General features: G+C 37.1%; 3 protein-coding genes across 7 annotated transcripts in view; all 3 read left to right on the top strand.

Annotated features, from left to right (window-relative positions):
- The window catches only part of LOC122645974 (ADP-ribosylation factor GTPase-activating protein AGD2-like), a 128664-nt gene extending 126417 nt beyond the window's left edge, over window positions 1-2247 (top strand). For 2 of the 5 annotated variants that reach the window (XM_043839411.1, XM_043839413.1), the window contains 2 exons: window positions 1318-1447; window positions 1850-2144. In XM_043839411.1, the coding sequence (XP_043695346.1) occupies window positions 1318-1432 (115 nt within the window). In that variant the 3' untranslated portion in view covers window positions 1433-1447; window positions 1850-2144. Of the gene's footprint in view, window positions 1-1317; window positions 1458-1849 lie in introns of all 5 variants that reach the window. The other 3 variants (XM_043839409.1, XM_043839408.1, XM_043839410.1) reach the window with 3 other exon arrangements.
- Window positions 2248-16388: 14141 nt separating this feature from the next.
- LOC122645110 lies at window positions 16389-17168 on the top strand. The gene has a single exon (XM_043838456.1). It carries the CDS (start codon window positions 16389-16391, stop codon window positions 17166-17168), a length of 780 nt encoding a protein of 259 aa, XP_043694391.1.
- Window positions 17169-20050: 2882 nt separating this feature from the next.
- LOC122645109 lies at window positions 20051-20809 on the top strand. The gene has a single exon (XM_043838455.1). The coding sequence runs from the start codon at window positions 20051-20053 to the stop codon at window positions 20807-20809; it is 759 nt and encodes a 252-aa protein (XP_043694390.1).
- The last annotated feature ends 691 nt before the right edge of the window (window positions 20810-21500 follow it).

The following is a 21500-nucleotide window of genomic DNA, read 5'->3' as shown; positions in this document are numbered from 1 at the left end:
AGATTCCAACTCACCTGGATCAACCTGCAACTTAAACTGAAAAGAACAACCAGCAGCTCTTTTTTTTTTTTTTTTCCCTACTCATTTTTACTCCAATCCTAACTCGAGGATTTGAAGTCATTTCACACCAATTAGTGATATTTGCCCCAAAAAAAAAAATGGTGTAAAAATTTGATTTTCTAGGAGATGATTCGTACAGTAATTGTGATGGTTAATCACCATAGGTACTTAGGTATTTATATGTCATCTATCTTTTTGTTGCATGTCAATCATGGTTTTAAAAGTCTGGATTGGATCGGGCAGATTGCTCAATCTGGAACCGAATCGGTCCTTACTGATCCGACCGAGAAATGGGGCAAGTCAAGCACTCTGATTAGGGATCTTTTGGATCTGTTGTAGATTCCAACTCACCTGGATCAACCTGCAACTTAAACTGAAAAGAACAACCAGCAGCTCTTTTTTTTTTTTTTTCCCTACTCATTTTTACTCCAATCCTAACTCGAGGATTTGAAGTCATTTCACACCAATTAGTGATACTTGCCACCAAAAAAAAAAATGGTGTAAAAAATTGATTTTCTAGGAGATCCAAAGCAAGCAAGATATACCCAAGTATTTCGAGGAGCTTGCAGGTTATGATTTCAAGTTGAGAAAAACAAAATCCCCCCCCCCCCCCAATCTTATGTTTATTGCATATGAAGATATGACCTTTAATGAGATAGATCTATGTATGTAATGAAGTTTTTTTTTTTTGTTACATAGCATTCAAATGAGTAATAAAATGGGGAACAATAACATCTTTTCTAAGAATTCAAAATTAATGATTAGAGTTAATCTGACTTTTATGCTTCTTTTTAATATATATATACAGGATTTTTTCGATATTTTGAAAATTTTAAGGGCGATCTTGATCGGGATTGCTGGTGGCAATCCGGCAACAATCCCAAATTTTAAATCCTCAATGATAACTGATTGTAAGATGTTCAGACATGTTTCATATATATACGTTTCAGTGACTTCATGTGCTGATGGATCATTTTCCTTCCCTTTTACGTCCAGTGATTCTGGTAACTGTATTATGATTTTTTTATTCTATTTTTATGCTTATTTTTATATCCTTCTGTTTCTTGCTTTTGTTAGTGTTCCAGTTGTGTCACCATGTTCATGACACATTCTGTATCTGTTAGAGACCCAAATGAAGGGCATTACCGACAACATAAACTCCACATGCACCTGCCATGGAATCTGCCTACTGCTAGAAAAGGGATTTGGCTTCTGCTTTTTATATTATTATATGATTTTAACATGTTTCTTAATTAGAGGTGCAAGTACATCAATCAAAGATGGTGGGGGCCTAACTGCACTGGAACGAGCAATGGAGATGGGAGCAATTACTGATGAAGAGCTCTTTATTTTACTTTCTGGAAGTCCATGAAATTTGATATATTCCATAAGTATGTGCAAGTCTTTCTCGCTCTCTATTTCAGTTAAGAAACTCTTAGCTGCTTCTTGTTATAACAGGTGACAAACGTAGTTCAAACTGGCTTTTACCCATAGGTGACCCACCTTTGAGATCTCCTGGGCCAATGGTTAGCCTGGCTAAACTTATTCATTTTATTTTATTCTTTCCACTGCCTGAAGAAGTAATTACTTGAAGGATCCAAGAGTATGTATATGTTTCCCAAAAAAAAAAAGTATGTTTCAAAGGATAAAAACCATCTGGCTGAATGAAGCATCAGGGTAAACCCAAACCTCCTCCGGGAATCGTGTCATGGCAGATGAAGGATATATTCTGGGTTTATGTTTCTACTCCCTCTACTTTTATTAATTTGCTTTTCATGTGTTCTTTCAGGTGGTGTTGATACTCGACAGAGTTCTTACCCATCCATGTAAGTCACTGATCAGGCTGTGCTACATTGTCGCGTCAAAAACACTTCATTGCCTGTGATTCATCTTGAGCCGAATATCAATCACGTACTCAACAAGAGAGAGTTGCAAGAATCTGTGGCCTTGTACACAATCAAAGTCCTCGTAATCTCTTGCAGATTATTTATTGCACTAGGAATGCAAAACCCCTCAAACACGTTGGACCAGTGGTGTGAGTCTGATTTTGATCCCCGATTGTTTATGATTTTAACTTACAATTACTGATGCTTGTAATTGAAATAGTTGAATGATAAAACTCTTATTTGATACAACATAACCTAAAGCTGTGGCACCTGTAATTCTGTTTCATTCCAATGGTTGAAAGACATGAGAGGTTGGCGAGTCTTTAACAATCAATTGTGATAGATGTGGCACATTAAACAATAAAATTATGCTTTTGTTTATAACTATATGGTGCTATTGCGGGAAATTGGAGGAGATTGTGTTTTTCTGCGTTCGCTGATGAATGTGGATCAAGCCTATAATCTGAAACCTATGATGGTAGTGATGAAAAGGGACCTTTTCTCCGATATGGAAGATGGGTGTTACAATAGAAGCATCGGACCCGGCAAGCCAATATGTTGATTGCTAGGAAGGTTGTTATGTTAGTGGGTATGCAGATGAAGGCGGCTATTCGGATGAAGGAAGCTGTTAGCAAACCGTGGGTTAGAAAGAGAGAATTAGAGAATAAAATGTGTTAGATTCATTGATAGGTAAGCTCATAAATAGAGGGGAAAGTTACAAAGGGATTGAAATAGACATAATTATCCCTAACTAACTGACTCTATAAGAACAGCAACTTAATCCTAATATCATAAGAATAAATCTACCCCAAAAGGACTGGGGGTATTCTGAATTACACATTCCAACGCTCCCCTTCAAGTTGGATTATACATACAAGTAAAGAAGGAGGATCCAGCTTGAACTAATAAGAAGAAAAAAAACTCCATAATAATGCTAACACTCCCCCTCAAGTTGGCGCATACAAAGCACTAATGTCTAACTTGAACAAAACGGGAAGAAACAAAGTTGCAGCAGAGTCCAGCTTGACAAATGAATGCAGCTCCCAAAAAAACCTTCAAGAACTTGAAAAATAGATCTTCAAAATCTAGGCAGACTTGATCAGCAAACCGAGACTAGAATGTCTTCCAAAAAAGGTAGCTTTCACCAATCTTCTATAGCTGTCCAATGATGAATCTCTGACTGATAAGCAATTAGAGCAGCAATCAATGGAAACAAATGAATCAAACAGCGAAAATGATCAACCCCAACTGTAGATTCTCATATAGGCATTGTAAATCCTCAAATAGGCAGGCAATAACAAACCATCTTCAATACTCTTCATCTCTCGCTTACGGCAAACTCAACCCAATAATAAAGGATACCCATTAGCAATGATGGAGAAGATTGATTTTCTATATTTTTCACCATTGCTCCTGCAAGTTTTGCTTTCTGCAATGGCTGCAGGTGTATTGTACATAATCCCCCCCGCACGTGTAGTAGTACATGTGGATAGATAACGGAGATGATGTAAGAAATAGTGCAAAAGTATGATATTCTAGAATTTTTCAAAAGGTGCTAAGGGTAATGGAAAAGGAAGAAATGACAATTTAGAGAATACCATAACTTCCAAAGTGGTTATGGGTATATGCCAAAAGTATGGTATGGGAGGTGGTGAAGTGAAAAAAAAAACCAGTGGGATAACGATCAAACAAACTCCTTAGATGGAAACTCTTGCAAGTGAGAGACACCAAACTCCAATATTCAAGTCTGATAAGTAAACAGATCTGATTTGAAGCAAGGAAAGACTCCAATCCTCAAGGCTTGATCAATCTTCAAACACGGAAGAACCAATGTGCAAAACTCCAATTTGTAAACTCTCACATGCTAAATAGAACTGACGAAAATATTTGGGCAGAATTGATGTAATAAACTTCAAAAAAACTTGGATCAGATCTAAATTACTGAACAATGTTAGGATCAAACTCTCAAAATAAGCTGGATTTGAATTAGTAAAGAAAACTTCACACAACCGAATTGGTTCGTAGTTGCAACCAATAACTATGGAACACATTGTTCTCATCCCAAATAAACTGATCTCTAGGGTAGTAAATTCGAGTCTTCAACAATGAAAGAAATTCAATCTCTAATAGTAGGATACTTAGTCTCAAGAATAGGGCAGCAGTAGTTCTCATAAACGTAGCAGTAACATGTCAATCAGTCATATTTACAGAAGCCAATCAATAGAACTAGCAAGGTATGTAGTAAAGCTCAATAAAACCAGCAAGTATAAAATAAATAACCCAACAGATCCATAGGTAGTTGAAGCAGCCAGCCACATAGGAACCAATAAAAGAATAGGTTGATAGTTGGAGAAATCGAGCCATAAGAGTGAAACCTGAATTTTTTTCAAAAAAACTCCAAGAATGATGCTGATATTTGGGTCGTATGCTTCTTTGATATGTATAAGACTCTCCTCAAAAAATCAGCAAAAAAGAATAGCCCTAACCCTAAGATTGATTAAAGTCAGGGTTTTTGAAAACCCTGAAAGTGAAATCGATATAGGGAAAAGGGGCTTCAATTGTTGATGTAGATTTATAATAGATGTTGATCTGTACTGCTAGAATGGGACTTCCAATGCAAACATCCAATCTCCAGTAATAATGAGACTTGATCTTCAAGAAGGAGAAACACCAAAAAATTGCAGAAAAATAAGGCAGCAACTATCATAGAAAAAAGGAACTTCTTTAAGCCATTAATTGATGAGGTAGGGTATCTACTTGATGGTAGAAACACTTCCATAAAATTACAGCAGCATAAGAAATCCTTAACCCAAAAATCGATGTGTCATGGTTTTCCCTAAATTCGATTGGATTCAGGGTTTTGCCAAGATTTTTAGTAGGTAACCAAATTAGAAGGTTAAGGAAGCTTTGCTGTAGAAACTAATCCAGCCATCAAAAAGGGTCCAAACTCAGGCTGAGTAGGACTTGTATAGGGAGTACCCTGTGCAAGAAATCTCAGCCTGATCTGATGGTTGGATTGTGAGAACCAAGGGTTGATCCAAAATTAGAAGGTTAAGGGTTTGGCCAAATCGATTGGGGTAAATCAAGGCTGGAGAAGAAAAGAAAGGAGAGTAGATAGAAGAAGGTAGAAGAGTGCTGGAAAAGGTTGCATAGGAGGCTCCAACAATGGAGGATCAACCTTCTTGAGTGAGAGGAATCTGATCTTCAAGAAAATTTTGAAAACCTTCAAGTTGCAGGTATGGTTCCAATAGAATTTTAATGAAAAAAAAGTAGATAGGATGGAGGAGGGCAACAACTAAATCATTGGTTTAGGTTTTACCTCATTAGTGCTGCCCCTTTACAAGGATGAGAAGAAGAAAACCAGAAGAAGGTGAAACCGAGAGAGAGAAAGGAGGGAGAAGTCAATTGAAGAAGAAAATGAGGGTTTTTTCTTTCTTTCTAACCTAGATCAGACTTGGCTCTGATACCATGTTAGCAAACCATGGGTTAGAAAGAGAGAATTAGATATTATAATGTGTTAGAATCATTTATAGGTAAGTCCATCTATTTATAATAGAGGAGAAAGTTACAAAAGGACTGAAATAGACATAATTACTCCTAACTAGCTTACTCTATAAGAGCAGCAACTTAATCCTAATATCATAAGAATAAATCTACTCCAAAAGGACCAGAATACCCCCACGGTATTCTGGATTACATATTCCAACAGAAGCTGTACAGGTGGACAAGGTAAATAGTTGTTGGGTACATACAACAAGGGACCTGATCCTGAATATCTCTACTCAACTCATCTATGATTAGCACAAACAAATACGGTCTTAAAGCCCATTTATCACTACCATCACTCATCAAAAGTAGAGATAAATGCTAAGGTGGAATTATGAATATTTACTTAAAATTCGAAAGGTTTTAAGATAAGTTGAGCAAAAACAAAGTATATGGAGAGTAACTTCAGTAAAAGTAGGACTGAAAAGTGGGGTGGTGAAAATTGATGATTAGGAAATATCTCAAAATGATATAGGTATCTAGCTTCCACCATAAATAGAGGAGAAATAGAGGATGATGTTGTACAAAGAATGATAGATAAAGTGGATAGATACTTCTGGAGTGTTGTGCGTTAGTCGTATTCCATCAAAATTCAAAGAAATATTTTATATGATCAGAAATGATGTTTTCGCTATGAAAATACATCTAATCATGGCTGAACTGAGGATGTTGAGATAGATGTGAGTAAAACTAGTAAGGATAAAAAGGAATGAATGAATTAGAGTTAATTTAGGAGTATCTTCCATACATGATAAGTTGAGACCAAGGTGTCACGTATCGGTATCGGTATAAAACGTTTCGTAGACATATGAGAGAGTCAGACTGTCAGAGGGAGAAACTCCAAGCTCAGCCTCAAACAATGCCCACCATTTTACTTCGTTGCTTCTAGCGGCACTTGAAAAGAATTCATTCAAAACTCACAAATTTTACCCATTTGGCCCCTTCAAGGTTCCTACAAAAAACACATGGGCGGTTGTGGGCTTGTACCTAATCAATTTTAGTTCTTACTGAAGGCCGGGCAACCCTGACACAACAAAGGAATGTATCAGTTTCTCTTGCATACGAAATTTACCTATTAAATATCTAATGATGAAGATATGGGTTACCTTTTGAACTGCAATCGAAGTTCCTCCACACGAACTTAGCTCTTCCACACTCGAGCAATCCAAGGCACTCGCATGTAACACTTGCATTCTTCAAGAAACACCTCACATACACTCTCTCACCTAGGGTTTCAAAAACCCTAATTCACAATCCAAGAGTAGGAGGAAGAGATAGAGAAAGTTGAAGGGGAGGGGAGACTGCTAAAACCGTTGGAGTCCCCTCCCCTCCATTTTTCATAGCTTAGGCCACCCACTAAGTGGGCAACCTTGTTTGAGTCAATTTAGGATTCACAATCCTTGTCTGACTGCGTTCGGTGTATCCCCTAGTGACAAGTGTCATTGTAAATCTCAACGAGGACAAGTGTCTTTGTCTATAGCTAGTGTCCTTGTCGTTACATTAGTGGGAAGAGGTAGGATTAGGGGTTTAACTTTTGCCTTGTCGGCCCGAGCCCACCCTGAGCCCGAACAGGGTCTGGGCAGGATTTTTCAACCCTGAGGGCGAATTAGGGTTGAATTTTCAAGCCCGGGGTCAGGGTCGGGCTAGGCTAGGGTTGAGGCCTTGGGCTAAGCCCAAGCCGGGCCGGCCTTGTGTTAGGTTATGCTTTTACAATTTATTTATTACATTTTGTAATTTTTGTTTAGTATCTAATTATCTATTGGTTTACCAATTAAAAAAAAAAGAAGACTAATTATCTATTGAACAAAAGTATTTAAAATTTTAAGATTGGGCTAAGTTTTTTAACCCAAAGAAAAGTCTAATAGTCAATTGAGTATGAAACAAACCAATACCCAATCACATGAGACTGGTCAATCAGGGTCATCCAGGCCCTAGCAAATCAGGGTTAATCAGGTCCAACCTAGCCCAATCAAGGTCAATCAGGGCCAAGCTGGGCTAGGCTGAGCCCATCAAGGTTGGGCCTGGGCTGAGATATCTCAGCCCGACCTAGGGTCGGGTTGGGCTTGGGTTGAGCTAAGAGGACTCGGGGTTGGGCTAGGGCTTTAAAAAACCCGGCCCAACCAGTGCTGTTTCACCCCTAGGCAGGATCCCATTGAGAATCTTTCCTAATCCAAATATTTTACACTTATCATTAATCTAATTAAAAATAATTAGAAAATACATATAGATAAGTTAATATCATTATCTCCTATTCACCAAAAAAAATATATATATCTCCTCCAAAAATGAATAATTTGCAATTTAATCCTGGTAATTGCATATTAGTCTCTCCACCAAAACAATATCACATAATGACTATGGGACATGTATTTGTACTTCTGCCAAACTCCAATTCATTGAACATGTCAATTGTCAATGCAAAGATTTTGTGTCAATGATTGGATGAGAATATTTTGCTAAAGTATTTAATTAATTAATATTAATAATACTATTAATTTTAAAACAATTTGCAAATACTTTACAAAAATGACATTAGATCCGAATTTATGTCCAACCATACACAAACTTTCTCTCTCCTTGATATTTCCTAGAAAGGCAATGGATTCCATATTAAGAGATTGTTTTGTTCACGATCAAACACTGTGAATCCAGTACATCGATTCATAATTTGGAAGACACCAACCATTGGTGCACCAAAATCCATGATGTACAACCGCAATGATAAGGACCTCTCAAGTCAAGGAACCAATTGAATTCTATAAATGAAAATCTTGTTACTTAGCAACTAACAATGACACATGCAAGATTCTCATGTGATCTTGCACACAATGTATGTGCACTCACATCTTTGTTGGAATCAACATTTCAAAGAACACATGATGTAATGACCATATAAACAAGATGTCGAATCATATTCTTAGTGAAGTATATTTTAGATGAAAACCTAAGGACAACCAAAACCTATTTAATATCATGCAAGTTAGATTAAAATAATATTAAAGATAAATTCCAGGTTTTATGGATGCATATCCAACAGTATCTCGTGTAAAAAATGGATAAATTAGAAAGGAAAAGGAACAGGCACAATAGGGCTTCCTAAGGTAAGCACCCCTGCAACCATTATAGAACTTCTCTATTTCCAATCATGGAGTCATTTGGTAAATCAAACACAGAGGAAAAGATAGAGCTGGTGACATGTTAGATTTTAATTTAAAACTTTGAACTTTTAAGTGGAGGAGTGCAACTGGTATATGAAGACGTTTAAGATCCCAACTTAACTAATGTGAGATTATTCCCAATGCCTTCTCGCATGTAACTTAAAAATGACATCGTATACATGGAAAGACACATGAAGGATGAAATGACCAAACAAATGAAAATACACTCGAAACTCTAATACTAAGTGAGGGTTTAACTGAAAACCTTAAATCATATAGATGTGGAGTGAATTTCTCAGGTATATGAAGGCAGCAACAACCTAGGAAAAAGACCTAGAAAAATTGATATACTATTTAATTTCCAACTTAACCTTATTAAGGGCATGTTTGGAAGAGCTTATGGGACACGTATCACTAGACCACCTTAATTCTTGCCTCCAAGAAATTGGTTTGTGAAAGTAGAAACCGGATAAGTTAAATTAAATATGCCTTAATCGCTTCTATTTTTTGGTTAAACATTTTTCAAATGGAACCAGACGTGCTATTTGATCCTAGGATTTCGCTTTTGGCAATGCTTCAATGTCCTAATTAAACCAAAGCCGAAGGTTGTTCCAAGTTACCTCATAAAACTATTCGACCGAATACAAATTAAAAAACTAAATGGATCCTTTTTTTTTTTTTTTTTTTTTTTTTTGTTACTAAAGAAGGAACCAGTCTGAAAAATAAATAATCAAGTAAACCAATAAATGTGCTTCCCATGCTTTTTCTTGAGCCAATGAATAATAGAGGTTTAAAATCTATACTTTTTTACTTCATTTAATATAGATAATTGGATACAATCTATATATGCTCCACATGTCACTACACAATTACACAACATATTTCACAAATGTATTCAAAATTCTTCAAAAAACTTTCAAAACATGAATTATAAAATTAGTAAAAAAATAAATTGAATGACACGTCTATAGGTGTATTTAGAATACGTAACTTCTTTTTATCTCCTTTTATTTTATTCCTTAAAGTACTTCAAGTGACGGATCAAAAATATTATTAACTTGATTTTGAAAATTACCTACCATCATATCATTCTCAAAAGTTGTCATTGTTTCATATACTTTTTTGTATACATATGTGAAATAATAAGATTTTACTCTGAATAGAAAAAATATATAAATATTATAGTGAAGAAAGAAAAACAAACAAAGTTATAATAAAATGAGAAAAATGACAATAATCATTTAAAAATCTTCAATATGAGATCAAAATGTCATAATAAAAAATAGTACATATACATACTTAAAAATAAAAATAAAAAAGGGACCAGACATCTGTTAAATTTGGAACCAGCAAAATTACTTACTAGTCCAGTTACGATTTTGATTTTGGAAAAAAAAACTTTATTATCGGTAGATTTTGGCCTAATACGATTGGACGATAAGACTGACAAAATGAACTGAAACTGTAACCTGATACAACTATAAAAAAAATAATACATTTTGTTATTTTAATCATGGGATTTAAAAAAAAAACTTTTTACTTATTTATTTGGCACAGGGATTTGTCGAGTTATATGTATGGACATATATTGATGATTTTTGTGATTGGTTTATTGACATCGTTCTAACCCAAACTAAACCAAGCCGACAATTGGCACACCTAGTTTTCATACACAGGCATGTATATTGAATTGCCAACACTTCAGCAATTTGATAAGAAAAAGGATTTAATTCATGTATCGGCATTGAGATTGATCGCTAGTGATATGTGTTGATCGTATCAGATCGATATAAAATCAAAACAAATCTAAACATTGTGTTTTAATATTAAAAAAAAAAAAAAAGAGAAATGTTTCCTGTGGGAGAGTCTAGCATCCCATGTTTAGACACATAGATAGAAGGTGAAATACTGAAATGACCACCCTGCCCCCTAAAAGGCGAAAATGACTACCTACCTTATGCTTCTACACACTCCCATTGACCCTCTCAAGCACAAGAGCCATGCTACCATTTACCTTAAAAAATAATTATCCAGTTCGTATTGGCCAATCCATATCAACCTCGTACATACCTAAAACCTAAATTTAGTGTACCCTATCAAAAAAACTGAAATGTTGACTAGTAAATTTTTTCCTATCAAAAAAATTAAAAATAAATTTGTTCTACCATATGACCGCCAATATATATATATATATATATATATATATATATATATATATATATGTATATATCCTAACATTGTCTCATCCACATTATCCACACACAGACACTCTCTCAACCTCTTCTTAAACATTAGGAAGAGATTGAAAGGATATAGAAAACATGTCTCCTTCGTCTTCCCTTGAAGCCCCAATGACCATTATCTTCTTTCTCTTCACGGTGATGAGTCCCACAGTTATTTCTACCCACATCATCAATTTCCGATCACCAAATCTCTTCCCAATGGGCTTCGCTTGGAACCCAACCTCCCAACACATTGTCGTTGGCTCACTTAACCACCACTCTCCCTCAAAGCCATCTCCGATGACGGTATTGTCGAAACCCTGTTCTCCATCCATTCCCTCCCCCCGATGGTTAACATTCTTGGTGTCACCGTCGACTCCAACACCAACCGTCTTCTTTCCATTCTCCATGCCTTTGAACCGCGACCCCCCTTTAATGCTCTTGCCGCCTACGACCTGACCTCCGGCGACCGCCTCTTCCTCACACCCCTCACTAACTCCATGGTTTCTTGCCGCCGACCGATAGCTATTGATGTTACCGTCGACCATGCCGGCAATGCTTATGTCACCAACCCTGCTGGCAACTTCATTTGGAAAGTTGAAGCCACCGGAAAACCATCAGTCTTGTCCATGTCAGCAATCTTCGCATCTCAACACGTATACACTAGGGAACCCTACAGCTTTAGTGGCCTTAGTGGGATTGCATACGTCAACAAGGGTAATCTATTGGTGGTTCAGACAAACACTGGAAAATTGTTTAAGGTCGAAGTTGACGATGGAACTGCGAGGGTGGTGAACCTGACAGAGGATTTGACGGCGGCTGACCGGATTGCCGTTAGAAATGACGGTGTTGTGGTGGTGATGTCTAAAATGAAGGTATGGTTCTTGAAGAGCAAGGATGGTTGGAATGAAGCGGTGGTTTATGATGAAATTGCACTTGATGCTGATAAGCTCCCAACTTCGATTGTTGTTAGAGAGGAGAATAGGACTTATGTGTTATATGGAAGAATGAGGAAGGGTAGTTTGGGACGCATGGAAAGGGGAGAGTTCAGCATAGAGGAGATTATTAGGTTGGGTAAGGGGAAGAAAGAGGAGGTTGTGGGAAAAAAGAATGTTGTCTTGTCAATGACAGACGCTAATGCCTCTCTTTATGTTTATCTCTCTCCTCTCCCAATAACGGGCAAATATGCCGTTTTGATAGAAGGGAGGAGCGAGCTATGCTCCAATGCTCCTTTACCCAGAATACATACAATTACAACTAATGTTATAATAGATATATGGTCTCGAAATTTTATATCAATTGATGGTAAAGTACTCCATGTGTTGTTATGAATGGTTTGAGAAAAAAACGAAAAGTCTTGGAAGGAGCTTAACATGTATACATTGAGAATCTTTCCTAATCCAAATACTTTACATTTATTATTAATCTAATTAATGATAATTATTAAAATACTTATAGATAAGTTAATACCATTATTTTCTATTCACCAAAAAAAAAGAAAAAGAAAAAGACCTTTATTTATTTATTTTTTAACCCGAATATTCTCTGGGACCGGGCCAACCCCTAAAATTTTATTAATTAGATCCAAAGAATAATGAGTACAAAGGGGGGGGGGGGGGACATGCCTGCCTAAGCCTGAACCCAAACTATACAATTCATCTCTCCACTCCGGGACATCTTGCTCACACCCATCCCGTACAATACTAATAGTTATTTCCTTAATACCAGAAGCCCCAAAGATACTCACCTTTATCTCTTGAACAATTTGCAATTTAACCTTGGTAATTGCATATTAGTCGCTCCACTAAAACAATATCACATAATGACTATAGGACATGTATTTGAATTACTACCAAACCCATGTCCATCGAACATGTCAATGCAAAGATTCTGTGTCAATGATTGGATAAGAATATTTTGTTAAAGTATTCAATTAATTGATATTATTAACAAATAACATTAATTTTAAAATAATTTGTAAATATTTTACAAAAATGATACCAGATTTGAATCTATGTCCAACCATACACAAACTTTCTCTCTCCTTGATATTCTCCAGAAGGACAATGGACTCCATGCTGAGATATTCTTTTGTTCACGATCAAAAAATGTGAATCCAATACAGTGATAATAGTTTGGAAGACATCCACCATTGGTGCACCAAAATCTATGATGCATAGCCGCAATGATAAGGACCTCTCAGGTCAAGGGACCAATTGAATTCTAAAAATAAAAATCTTGTTATCTAGCTACTTACAGTGACACACACAAGATTCCCATGCGATCCTATACAGTGCACACAAGTTATGTGCATTCACATCTTTGTTGTAATCAACATTCCGAAGAACACATGATGTAATGACCATATAAACAAGAAATCCAATCATGTTCCTAGTAAAGTACATTTTAAATGAAAAACTAAGGACAACCAAAGCCCATTTAACATCATGCAAATTATATTAAAATAATATTAAAGATAAATTCCGGGTTTGATGGACACATATCCAACAATAAAACTATAAAAAATAGATGACTTAAAAAAGAAGGGAATAGGAACAATAGTTCTTCCTAAGGTAAACACCCCCGCAAGCAACCATTAAAGAATATCTCTATCTCCAATCATGGAGTCATTAGGTAAATCAACCACAGAGAAAAAGATAAAGCTAGTGACACGTTAGATTTTAATTTTAAAAATCGAACTTTTACCGTATACATGGAAAGACAAATGAGGTATGGAATAACCATACAAATGGAATGACATTTGAAGCTCTGATACTATGTGAGGGCTTAACTGAAAACCTTAAAGCATATTGAGGTGGAGAGAATTTCTCAGGTATATGAAGGCACCAAGGACCTAGAAAAACTTATGTATAACTGTTTAACTTCCAACTTGACCTTATTAAGCGCATGTTTGGGAGAGCTTATGGGACATGTATCACTGGATCACCTTCTTACCTCTAAGAAGTTGGTTTGTGGATATAGAAACCGGATAAGTTTAACTAAATATGCCTAAATTTCCTCTATTGTTGGATCAAATATTTTTCAAATCGAACTGGACGATTTTCTAAAAATCGTGCTATTTAATCCTGGGATTTACCCTTTGGCAGAGCTTCGATATCCTAATCAAACCTAAACCAAAGGCTATTCTGAGTTACCTTATAGAACCATTTGATCAAATCCAAATTAAAAATCTACATAGATTTTTTTTATGTTTACTATAGATGGGACATGGTTTCTGTCCAGGGATAGTGTCCAATGCACAATGGATGGGCTGACCCGATCCACATGTTAGTACACTTCCCAATGTGGATCATGCCAGCCTATCCGTTGGATGTGTGTTGGAAACCCTCCCGCGCTGGAGAGGGTCCAAGTCCCTATAGATGAAACTCGTCCTGAAAAATAAATAATCAAGTAAACCAATGAATGTATTTCCCATGGTCTTTCTTGAGCCAAGGAATCATAAAGATCTAAAAACTGCACTTTTTGACTTGATTTAGTATGAAAAATTGGATACAATCTATCTATGCTCCACATGTCACTACACAATTACATAACATATTTCGCAAACGTGTTTAAAATTCTCCAAAAAGTTTTTAAACCACGTAGTATAAAACTAATAATAAAAAAAAAAAAGAATGAATAACATGTCCATAGGTGTATTTAGAATTCATAACTTTCTTTTTATCACCTTTTATTTTATTCCTTAAAGTTCTTCAAGTGAGGGTTAAATAATTTACTTAATATAATTTAAAAATTACCTACCATTATGTCATTCTTAAGAGTTGTCATTATTTCACATACATTTTCGAATACATATGTGAAATAACAAGATTTTACTCTGAATAGAAAAATATATATATATATATATTATAATGAAAATACAAACAATACTTTTTGTTATTCATTTATTAATATACATAATCCTGTGAGTTAAAAAGCAATACTTTTTGTTTATTTAATTAGCTCAGGAATTCAACGAGCTACACTTATGGATATATATTGATCATTTTTGTGATTAGTTTATTGGCATTGTTCTGTGCACTGGCAATGGGAGCTATTTGATTACCAATATAAGGCTAATAATAGACTGATCAGAGACCAAAATCGATCGAACCACTAGCTATGTTTGGATTTTAAAGACCAATAAGCATATTGGTCGGTTTTGGTTTAGCTCAATATGTGCTAAAAGGCTTGGTCAGCCTGACCCAAACTAAACCAAGCCGACCAATTGCCACACTTAGTTCCTATACACAGGGATGTATGTTGAATGGCCAACACTTCAGCAATTTGATAAGAAAAAGGATTTAATTCACGGTATCGACACCGCATTGGTCGCTAGTGATTCCAAAATTGATAATGATACGTGTTGACCGTATAGATTGATACAAAATCAGAATAAATCTTAAAAAGAGAAATGTTTCCTGTTGGGGAGTATAGCATCCCATGTTCAGACACAGAGAAGGTAAAATACTGAAATGAACACCCCTCTCCCTCACCCCATGAAAGGCTAAAATGACTGCCTACCTTATGTTTCTACGTACACAATCCCATTGACCCTCGCACGCACAAGGGCCATGCTCCCCCACAACAAACATTTCCCCTAAAAAATAATTAACTATATCATATTGACCAATCCGTATCAACCAGGTATATACCTAAAACCATACGTTAGAATACCTAATTTTAGTTTAGCTATCAAAAAAAGTGAAATGTTGACTATTGAAAATTTTTCCTATTAAAAAATAGGGAAAAAGTTCTCTGTCCGGGAGTGTGGCCTACGCCAGCACTCCCATGAGTCTATCTCTCTCCTCTCCATGTGAAAAGACACTTCTGCCCCCTTATTTTAAAGAGGAGAGAGATAGACACATGGGAGTGCTGGCCTAGGCTACACTCCAGTACAGAAAACTACTTCCCTAAAAAATAATAATATTTAGTTCTACCATATGATCCGCTGGTATATATAAACTAGCATGAGACACACTCCCGTACAGAAAACTACTTCCCTAAAAAATAATAATATTTAGTTCTACCATATGATCCGCTGGTATATATAAACTAGCATGATCTCATCCACAATGTCCACACACAAACACTCTCTCAGCCATCCCCCTAACATTAGGAAGAGATATAAAAAAATAATAATATTTTGTTCTACCATATGATCCACTAGTATATATAAACTAGCATAGTCTCATCAACAATATCCACACACAGACACTCTCTCTGCCACCCCCTAAACACTAGGAAGAGATTGAAAGGATATAGAAAACATGTCTCCTTCTTCTTCCCTTGAAGCCCCAGTGTCCATTATCTTCTTTCTCTTCATGGTGATGAGTCCCACAGTTATTTCTACCCACATAATCAATTTTCGATTACCAAATCTCTTTCCAATAGGCTTCGCTTGGAATCCAACCTAGCAACACTTTGTCATTGGCTCACCCAATTACCACTCCCTCAAAGCCATCTCTGACAGTGGTATTGTCGAAACCCTATTCTCTGACCATTCCCTCCCTCCGATGGTTGCCATTCTTGGCGTCACCATCGACTCCAACACCAACCGTCTTCTCGCCATTCTCCATGCCTTTGAACCACAACCCCCCTTCAATGCTCTCGCCGCCTACGACCTGACCTCCGGCGACCGCCTCTTCCTCACATCCCTCACTAACTCCATGGTTTCCGGCCGCCGACCGATAGCTATTGATGTTGCCGTTGACCATGCCGGCAATGCTTACGTCACCAACCCTACTGGCAACTTCATCTGGAAAGTTGAAGCCACAGGAAAACCATCTGTCTTGTCCATGTCAGCAATCTTCTTGTCTCAACACGTTTACACTAGGCAACCCTACAGCTTTAGTGGCCTTAGTGGGATTGCTTACGTCAGCAAGGGTTGTCTATTGGTGGTTCAGACTAACACTGGAAAATTGTTTAAGGTCGAAATTGACGATGGAACCGCGAGGGTGGTGAGGTTGACGGAGGATTTGACGGCGGCTGACCGGATTGCCGTTAGAAATGACGGAGTTGTGGTTGTGATGTCTAAAAAGAAGGTGTGGTTCCTGAAGAGCAAGGATGGTTGGAATGAAGCAGTGGTTTATGACGAAATTGCCCTTGATGCTGATAAGCTCCCAACTTCGATTGCTATTAGAGAGGAGAAAAGGACTTATGTGTTATATAGAAGAGTGAGGAAGGGTAGTTTGGGAAGCTTGGAAAGGGGGGAGTTTAGCATAGAGGAGATTATTGGGTCCGGTAAGGGGAAGAAAGAGGATGTTGTGGGAAAAAGAATGTTGTCTGGTCAATGACGGAGGCTAACGCCTCTCTGTGTTTATCTCTCTCCTCCCACAATAAGGGGTATATATGTAATTTTGATAGAAGGGAGGAGCGAACTAAGTTCTAGTGCTCCTTTACCTAGAACACATACAATTACGCGTAATGTAATTTTCCATGTCATAGATCAAATTTTCAAAATTTCACATCAATTAATGATAAACTCCATGTGTTATGAAGTTTTTGAGAAAGTTTTGGAAGTGAGCTTAACATAAATTCATTTGAGATGGAGAGAAAACTCATGTCATGAGAGTTTTAATTTGTCCAACAATCTACTTGTCAAATCATCAATTCATGTAGTTGAAAAGTTACTAATATTATGGAAAAGATTCCTAATGCAAATGATGTGGTGATTGAATGAATCTCTTTGTTTGAAAGTAACTAATTGTAATCCCAAAGAAAATCAAAATTTATAGTATGTTAAAAGTATGGGTTTCAATAAGTCAGGCTCGGTTGGTTTTGTCCGGCCTTTATTGATCCACACCAATTTGAAGTCTTGCACCGTTTCCACCCGTTTAAGAAAATTTACTGGAGCTGGCCAACATGTAATAGGAAATTTCCTGCATTTTCCTTTTTATTTATGAAAGATAGTTTTAAGAAATGATATAGCTCATTGGTAATAATGTCACTTTGTTTACCATAGCAATGATCCATTACCAATATTTAATTTTGAATTATCATTAGTTTTGCTTGTTTTGTAGGCATGAAGGATAAAAAATTATCTCCTATAATTCTCTGTCCGGTCCATTTCCCCAAGTCTCTCTAATAGGTGGTGGACCTCACTCAGACAACGTGTTCGATAGGGGGTAAGGTGGTCATTTCCACCCCCTATGAGAGGAATTTGAAGAGATGGAAGGGCATGAAATTATAGGGGATAAATTAGTGATACGACAAGTGATATCAGAGTCAAAGGTTAGTCCAAATCATGGCTTACGGGGAGAACCAGTAGGAGAAATTAATGACATTTACTTGTGCAAAAGTAAGGTCTCTCCATTTTGTGTTCTAAATTTGAACATATTTTGAGAGCTTTTTCACATGGAAGATCCATCGTTTCAAATGACAATGTCTTCACCCATGTCATTGGGCCATGTTTCTTCTGCCCTAGAAACATCATTCAGCTCCACATCAAGGACCAAAAGGTATTTGTTAGAATTATGGAAACCCCCACCCTTCAAGATGCAGAATAACTCTGTCACGAAGTGAAGGAAGTTCTACATAAGTTTTCTTAAATATCACGACTTTCATTTCTAAGTTTGAGCACAATCTCAAAGTATCCTCGACAAGAACGGGGGCTAATCAACGAGTGCACGCGGCCTAACAAGCTTATAGGAGACTGTTTTATTTTGGGAAACCAGTTCACACCAACCGTTGCACCGCCACTAAAAAACAAGTAAGGTCTTATGAAGAGTGACCGGTGTACGATTCAAACCCCACCGATATCTCCTACCAGATAAGTGAAGTTATACTCTTACACCAAATTTACTGGTTATACAAGCATTTAAAATAAGCATCCAAGAGGTGAAGATGATGGGATCTGAAATGGAATGCATTGTGGAATTCCTGAAAATCTATGGATTTTAAAAGCTAACTGTTAAATTAAACAATATAAGGAGTATAAGGTATAGTACATGAGGAAATTATAATGGGAGTAGTTGTCTTACCCAAAAAAATATATATATTGGGAGTAGTTGGGTGACTTCCTTGTGAATCGGGTGACCTTGTTTCACAATATTTTTAATCAAATACCATTTTTTTTTTTTTTTGTTCGGTAATATCATAAACCATTTCAGATAGAAGAAAAAAAAGCAAAAGGATAATTACATACACAAGCATGTATGTTAAATCGCCAACACTTCAGAAATTTGATAAGAAAATGGATTTAATTCATGTATCGGCATCGGTATTCGTCGCAAGGGATACTTTTTGACCGTATCAAATCAATATAGAATAATAAAAAAAATCTAAACATTGATTTTTAATATTAAAAAAAAAAAGAAAAAATGTTTCCTATGGGGGACTCTAGCACCCAATGTTACACACAGAAAAGGTGAAATATTGAAATGACAATCCTGCCCCTCCATGAAAGGCGAAAATGACTGCCTACCTTATGCTTCTGGACACTTTCATTGACCCTCGCACGCACAAGGGCCATGCTCCTCCACAAGAAACATTTTCCCTAAAAAGTATTTGTTTGTATTAGCCAATCCGTATCAACCAGCTGGTACATACTTAAAACAGTGCATGGGAGTACCTGATTTTAGTGCACCTATCAAAAAAAAGTAAAATGTTGACTATTGAAATTTTTTTTTGTTAAAAATAAAAAATGCATATAATATTTTGTTCTACCATATGACCCGCCAGTATATATATACTACCATGGTCTCATCCACATTATCCACACACAGACACTCTCTCAGCCTCCCCCTAAACGTTAGGAAGAGATTGAAAAGATAAAGGAAACATGTCTCCTTCTTCCCTTGAAGCCCAAATATCCATTTTTTTCTTTCTCTTCATGGTGATGAGTCCCACAGTTATTTCTACCCACATCATCAATTTCCAATCACCAAATCTCTTCCCAATAGGCCTCGCTTGGAACCCAACTTCCCAACACTTCGTCGTTGCCTCATTCAACCACCACTCCCTCAAAGCCATCTCCGACGGCGGTATTGTCGAAACCTTGTTCTCCATCCATTCCCTCCCTCTGATGGTTAACATTCTTGGCGTCACCGTCGACTCCAATACCAACCGTCTTCTCATCATTCTCCATGCCTTTGAACCGCGACCCCCCTTCAATGCTCTTGCCGCCTACGACCTGACCTCCGGTGACCTCCTCTTCCTCACACCCCTCACTAACTCCATGGTTTCCGGTCACCGGCCAATAGCTATTGATGTCGCCGTTGACCATGCCGGCAATGCTTACGTCACCAACCCTGTTGGCAACTTCATCTGGAAAGTTGAACCCACCGGAAAACCATCTGTCTTATCTATGTCAGCAATCTTCTCATCTCAACACATGTACACTAGGCAACCCTGCAGCCTTAGTGGCCTCAATGGAATTGCTTACGTCAGCAAGAGCTTCCTATTGGTGGTTCAAACAAACACCGGAAAATTGTTTAAGGTCAATGCTGACGATGGAACTGTGAGGGTGGTGAGGTTGACAGAGGATTTGACAGCGGCTGACCGAATTGCTGTTAGAAATGACGGCGTTGTAGTGGTGATGTCTAAAAGGAAAGCATGGTTCCTGAAGAGCAAAGATGGTTGGGAGGAAGCGGTGGTTTATGATGAAATTGCCCTTGATGTTGATAAGCTCCCAACTTCAATTACTGTTAGAGAGGAGAATAGGACTTATGTGTTATATGGAAGAGTGAGGAAGGGTAGTTTGGGAAGCATGGAAAGGCGGGAGTTTAGCATAGAGGAGATTATTGGTTCTGGTGAGGGGAAGAAAGAGGATGCTGTGGGAAAAAAGAATGTTGTCTGGTCAATGACGGACTCCAACGCCTCTCTATGTTTATCTCTCTCCTCCCACAATAAGGGGCATATATATGATTTTGATAGTAGGGAGGAGCGAGCTAAGTTCCAGTGCTCCTTTACCCAGGACACGTACAATTACGCCTAATGTAATTTTCCATGTCATAGATCAATGGTCAAAACTTCATGTCACTTGATGATAAACTCCGTGTGTTGAGATTGAGAGAAAACTCATGGCATGAGAGTTTTAATTTGTCCAATAATCAACTTGTCAAATCATCAGTTCATGTGGTTGAAAAATTACAAATATTATAAAAAAGATTTCAATTCAAATGGTGTGGTGATTGAATGAATCTCTTTGTTTGAAAGTAATCAATTGGAATCCCAAAGAAAATCAAAATTTATAATATGTTAAAAGTACGTAGGGGTTTCAATCCATCAGGCTCGGTTGGTTTTGGCTAGGCTTAATTGATCCCCACCAATTTAAAGTCCTGCACTTTTTTCGCCCGTTTAAGTAAATTTACTAGAGCTGGCCAACTTGTAATCAAAAACATAAATTTTCCTACATTTTCCTTATTATTTATGGAGTATAGTCTTTTGTAGCACTATATGGTGAGTAAAGTGGATTGTCTCACTATAATTTTTGGGAAAATGTTCTCTGACAGAGGAGGGGGGATAGTCAACGAGTGCACGTGAACTAACAGGCTTATAGGGGGCTGTTTTATCTTGGGAGTCCAGTTCACACCAACCCGATTGCACCAGTAAGGGGGAACAACTAGGATCTTAAGAAGAGTGACCGGTGGCACGACTCAGCCCCACCGATATTTTCTAACCTTGTT

The sequence above is a fragment of the Telopea speciosissima genome, chromosome 11 (assembly GCF_018873765.1).
Source record: "Telopea speciosissima isolate NSW1024214 ecotype Mountain lineage chromosome 11, Tspe_v1, whole genome shotgun sequence".
NCBI lineage: Eukaryota > Viridiplantae > Streptophyta > Magnoliopsida > Proteales > Proteaceae > Telopea > Telopea speciosissima.
This window is presented reverse-complemented; position numbering and strand designations above follow the sequence as displayed.

Coding starts and splice junctions, on each gene's coding strand:
- LOC122645110 (XM_043838456.1), top strand. CDS start 16,389: ATGGTTGCCATTCTTGGCGTCACCATCGACTCCAACACCAACCGTCTT.
- LOC122645109 (XM_043838455.1), top strand. CDS start 20,051: ATGGTTTCCGGTCACCGGCCAATAGCTATTGATGTCGCCGTTGACCAT.